Raw genomic sequence first — 5,956 nt, forward strand, 5'->3', positions numbered from 1 at the left:
ATTTACAGTTATATGTCCTGAAGCAGAAAAACAATAATTATCAGAATTAATAACCTGTTAATTGATGGTTACTAATCTGTTACGGACTTTGCAATCATATTTTTAAATGATTATGAGCTTTTTGGGGGCTTAATAGATTTAGAAGGGGAAATGGGATTAGGACATGGCAAATGCCAGATCTGAACATGCATCCCTGTTATCTCTATTTTGCATCACATTTTAATATCTAACTGTGTCATGGTGGCAACCCAACAACCATCATGGCCCCTATTTGAAGACCTTTTTGATACATCTGCCTATAGAATTATTACTGCTCATTAGGGGAATAAAAAATAAAAAAAAATGAGTGGATTCAGGCTCATTCAAGGTCAGCAGAGAATGAAGCACAAGTCTATTTAGCTGTTATTTGATCATAATAACTGAGTTCTGTCAGTGCATTCCTCATATTAAAAACAGGTTTGAATAGCACCTGGATAAGTTCAACAGGTCTGATGGGGTAAAAGGAGAATGAGGAAGGACAAGAGGGAGGGAAGGAAAGAAAGAAAAACACATGCAGAAGAGGTGGAGACAAAATTGGTTGTGTTAAAAGCAACTGTTAGATCATGGAAATCTCAGTGTAAAGACTGAGGAAGACAGAAAGGTCTGAATTTCACACTTTTCTTTCTTTTTTGGATGCACACCTAGTGTGGAATATGTGCTTTTGGAACCAGGCAAGCTTGGGCGACACCTAAACCTTTGGGTTCATCTGTTATTCAGCTGATAGGTAGTTATTCACATTGCTATGTCTTAAGAGACTTCTTTATGTGATTTTATCCTTTAAACTTCTATAAAATCACTTTTACTTTTGAAGAATGTGTTCTTCAATGATCAGTAATAACTAGGCAAATGTACTGTGATAAGTAATTCTTTTACAAATGTAGGGCAATATCACAGTGTTATCTCATTGTCACTTTGTCAACTGACCAGGTCTGGCTTATGCTAAGTCTTTCCATTTGGGAAGTCTTGTACTCCAAAATATAATAATGACAAATGACATGTCCTGATAAAGAACCACTTCTACTAATGAGTATTGTTAAGGCTGATTGATACAACATTTACAGTCGCAAGCCTGCATCTTAAAATTACACATGATATTCAATAATGATTCATTTTCAATAAGCATTTTAACACACCATACCACTGTGTTCCATTAGACATTCCTTTTTCTTGACCCGTTTCTTACAGTTAAAAAGTAACTATAATCATACAGAATTAACTGAGGTCTGAATCTAAGTGCACTGTGGTAAAAGCTTGATATTCTGGTTTACATTCCTGTGCAATCAGGCTTTAGGTCAGTCTTTTGACTGTAGATCAAGCAGACCTTTGGGCTTTTAGGCATTTCATACTATGCCTAATGACTCTTTTAACCCTGGGTTTTGAAAAAGCATTTTTACACTTGTATTTTTGAAAGGGGGTTAGCACAATGTTTTGTACAGTCATAGAAAGGTTCACATGTTGCATTTATTTTCAGTGTCTCAGGCAATCATGTTTATTGAATTGATAAAGAGAGCATTATTTTTGTAGTATGTTTAAGAAGACTCAAGACAGACAAATTTACATGGCAACATTTTCGCAGACGGACAAGCTATTATTAAAGCAGGCTACGTGTTCATCGTTTTGTACCTGTCCAATCGATGTTATTAAAAAGTAAAGTTACTCACTCCCAACCTGGTCTCATGACAAGTCTTAATAACAGTACGAGTGGGTAAAATCGAAAGAAATCGTATGAGTTGGCTTGAACAAAATCATACAGCTTTCTTTCCCATAAAGAAAAATAACAATGTTATTATGATTTTCAAAGTTTAACTCTTAACCTAAACCTAACCATAAAATATAATTCCTAACCCAAACTCTTAACATAAATAAAGTGTTGGATAGAAGAATAGCTAAAATGTTATGCTTGTATCTATTTTGAAATTCTGTTTGTTGATTGGTTGTTCTAAAAGTCGTACCTTTTTGTACGAGCCAAGTTGTACAATATCTTACAATTTCGCTATTTTGTACGAATTATTGCAAGTTGTCATGAGACTTTGCTGTCACCCACATTTGTTGTCACCTCACTATCACGTTAATTGCATTTTCCTATACTATGAAAGTAAATGGTGGCTGAGGCTGGCATTCTGCCTAACATCTTCTTTTGTGTTCAATGAAGGAAAGACAATCAAATAGGTTTGAAACAACATTAAAGTGAGTAAATGATGACAACATTTTTATTTTTGGGTGAATTCTCCCTTTAACTTTGAAAACATGCAAATAGGAACGCCAACCTGAGGTTTTCGAATTTACAGTGTCAAATCTCGAAACCTGACTACACAGGCCTCATTACTAACCCTGGATATAAAAATAAGAATGGAACAAGATTTAAACCCTGAATTCCATTAACCTAGAGTTAAAAATGGCCCTGGTTTAACAATTTCAAGTGTGAAAAGCCCATTTGGTAGCAAGTCTATGCTGAATAAGCTGAATCTATGGCAAGTGATTTCCATGACTTATACTATTTGTCCTGTCTCACCTCTATGACTTCTACTGTTGAGTCATAATAACAAATGCCTTTAATGTATATAGGTATCTTGTGCATGGGCAATTTTATTAGTGTGCTCGTCACACATGACTGCAAGTGGTACAGCCCAGATTATGATCTCCACCTTTGAGTTACATAGTTGTACGCTTAGGTGATCTGTAATTATGAAAACAAGCTTGTTCAGCTTGTGCAAATGCCCTGTAAAGTGGCTTTTACCTAAAATGTACAAGAGCTCGTCTTAAAGGTCATGCAGAAATTATTTTCTGTTCCATAGCCTTAGTGAAATAATGAGTTAACACCAAGAGTGTGAGATTGTTGTAAATACCTTTGATCTCCACTGAGAGTATATTGCTTCATCTCCCCTTGCAGGCTGGCTGGTTCAGCTTCTCTACACAACATTTTTGTTTTCTCCTAATCTGCTTCCGTGGATCTGCAGCTCTAGATCATGAGTGACAGTAAAGACAAACCCAAGGGCACCAAAAACGGGCCTAACGTCAAACCAAAACTTCACAGCAAGGTTAGTGTCAACTTGGGGTCAACAGAGAGACGCCAGAAGGTCAGCAAGCCTCTCAGGAGAAGCCGCAGTAACGACGCAGAAAGCCGCCAACGTGAAGGTGGGCGAGAGAGAAAACAGGACAGGAGGCATGGTGGAAAGCAACAACGGGGTCGCAGCGAGGAGGGTAGGAGGCGAGACCGTGACTATGAGCCAGGAAACCACGCAAATGGGCAACCCAAAGATGACCTGGAAGACACAGAGTGCATTGTGTGCTTCTGTAGCTTCGACAACGTCTTCAAGGCACCCAAGTTACTTACCTGTGGACACACGTTCTGTCTAGAATGCCTGGCGCGCATCAATGTGAATTCTCCCGAGATCAAGATGCTGTCTTGCCCCGTCTGTCGGGAGCCGACAGAAATCCGACATGGCCGAGACCTGCCACAGCTGGGCAATAACGAAGACATCTTCCGCAAGCTTCCACCTGAGATGCAGCGGGCTCTGTCCGTACGCTTTAAACGCAGCAAGGGCAAGCTTGTCCTCAAGAAACCTCCAATAAACAGCCCCATCAGGACCACTGTGAATCTGCCGGTGTTGAAGAAGAAAGATGAGCAGGTGGGCAATTACCCCCTTGGAGTTGTGGAGGAAGGTCTCGGCCCAGCAACAATGGTCGATGTAGGTAGACCGCCAAGAAGGATGAGAGGTCGTATGAGAAGATTGTTGTATTCCAATCAGTGCTATTACGTTGTCATTGCAGTAATAATCGTAATCACTGTGGCTCTGATGCTAGTGGGGATATTTACCTTTGTGCTGATGCCCCATTTTCAACACCCCTCTAAACAGAACCAAACTTCTCAAAACACAAAGCCTTAAGGGATGATGACATACACAAAGCTCAAAAGGGATGAAGGGAAGAGCAAAGCAAGCTAGATTCTTTGGTATAGCCCAAAATGCATTTTGTGCTTTTGTGTATGATGCACTACAGAGAGGCTTTATAGAAATGAACTGGAAAAACTTGAACATATGATGCACTATAGTCTGATGAATGCAGACATATTTTACATAGACTGAGACATTGTCAGGCGAAGGTCTTAAAGAACAAGAGGAAACAATGACGTCTTTTCTGTCAGTGTTGGATCGTATTTTTCTAACTTTGAAACCCTTCAATCAATGGAAATCATTGTTGTTGTTTTTTTTCTGAAAGGGCTGGATCTAGCTATAAAATTTTTTAAAGATTTTTAACGTGCAATATTATTATGCCATTTAATCTCATAAAGAATTTACCAATGTATATTCATGTACTTTAATATATTATCTATACAGTTTGTGGTATTGATACTGAACAACAAATACAACACCTAACAAATACAAATGATCTAAGATTTAGAAGGTAAATGTAAGCTCAAAAATGTTCTTCTGACAAGAAATGTATATTTCTTTGACTTATAATGCACATAATGTAAATATGCTCTGATATGTAACTAAATGTTCATACCATTTTCTATTCTTTTGCACAGATGGGGAAAGGCCACTTGGAAAGTTTAACATAATTAAACTATTTTGACCAACTATTTTGAGTGACATACCTACAATTACAACACTGCACTTATTGAGCCATAAAGATAAATAAAATTCTATTTTTACTTTACTAGGGCTACTAATTCTCAGAAATACATGGTACACCTATGGTAGCACAACTACTGAATGGACAGAAAACATCTATTGTAGAATAAAGTAAAACTGGATATAGTTACGTAACCATGTGGCCCTCTCGCATATCTCCACATGTTACCCTATTACTGAAAAATGTCCTAAATGAAGCATGAATGTACTCATATTTTACAAGGCGTGGGAATGGCTGTTTTGCTTTCTGCAGGTCTTTAGTACTACAATTAATGGGAGAAAACTGACAAATAGTGTAGAGACATCACAAAACACACAGAGAGTCAATAAAGAAAACAATGCAAAAACATATTATGCATTGCAAAGTGGGACATTGCAAAAAGTTGTCGATTCCTTCCAATTTTGTGATTGCAAGAATTCTTTGAGATCAAAGATTAGAAACAAGCAATTCTTGGTTGAGTTTATGCTTTATTATTCATCTATTAAAATATTACTATATAGTGCTGTTGCATATCAGACTTACAGTGCATTCATAAAGTATTCAGACCCCTTCATTTTTTTTCACATTTTGTTATGTTGCAGCCTTATGCTAAAATGCTTTAAAAAAACAAATTCACATCAATCTACACACCATACCCCATAATGACAAAGCAAAAAACAGATTTTTGATAACTTTGCAAATATATTAAAATTTGAAATATCTGAAATATCACATTGACATAAGTAATCAGACCCTTTACTATGACACTTGAAATTTAGCTCAGGTGCATCCCATTTCTCTAGATCATCTTTGAGATGTTTCTACACTTTTATTGGAGTCCACCTGTGGCAAATTCAATTGATTGGACATGACTGGGAAAGGCACACACCTGTCTATATAAGGTCTCACAGCTGAAAATGCATATCAGAGCAAAAACCAAGCCATGAGGTCAAATGAACAGCCTGCAGAGCTCAGAGACAGGATTATGTCAAGGCACAGATCTGGGGAAGGCTACAAAAATATTTTGGCTGCATTGAAGGATCCCAAGAGCAAAGTGGCCTCCATAATTCTTAAATGGAAGAAGTTTGGAACAACCAGCACTCTTCCTAGAGCTGGCTGCCTGGCAAAACTGAGCAATCGGGGGAAAAGGGCCTTGGTAAGAGAGGTGACCAAGAACCTGATGGTCACTCTGGTTGAGCTCCAGAGATAATGTGTGGAGATGGGAGAAACTTGCAGAAGGACAACCATCACTGCAACACTCCACTGATCTGGCCTTTATGGCAGAGTGTCCAGATGGAAG

General features: G+C 38.0%; 1 protein-coding gene across 2 annotated transcripts; it reads left to right on the forward strand.

The window, feature by feature from the left end:
- Window positions 1-591: 591 nt before the first annotated feature.
- Window positions 592-5,041, forward strand: rnf183 (ring finger protein 183). Of its 2 annotated transcripts, none has more exons than XM_051679755.1 (2): window positions 592-763; window positions 2,930-5,041. In XM_051679755.1, the coding sequence occupies exon 2, from the start codon at window positions 3,006-3,008 to the stop codon at window positions 3,924-3,926; it is 921 nt and encodes a 306-aa protein (XP_051535715.1). In that variant the 5' UTR covers window positions 592-763; window positions 2,930-3,005; the 3' UTR covers window positions 3,927-5,041. The 2 variants fall into 2 exon arrangements, with proteins under 2 accessions (XP_051535715.1, XP_051535718.1); XM_051679758.1 differs by having other exon boundaries at window positions 2,997-5,041.
- The last annotated feature ends 915 nt before the right edge of the window (window positions 5,042-5,956 follow it).

The sequence above is a fragment of the Myxocyprinus asiaticus genome, chromosome 39 (assembly GCF_019703515.2).
Source record: "Myxocyprinus asiaticus isolate MX2 ecotype Aquarium Trade chromosome 39, UBuf_Myxa_2, whole genome shotgun sequence".
Taxonomy (NCBI): domain Eukaryota; kingdom Metazoa; phylum Chordata; class Actinopteri; order Cypriniformes; family Catostomidae; genus Myxocyprinus; species Myxocyprinus asiaticus.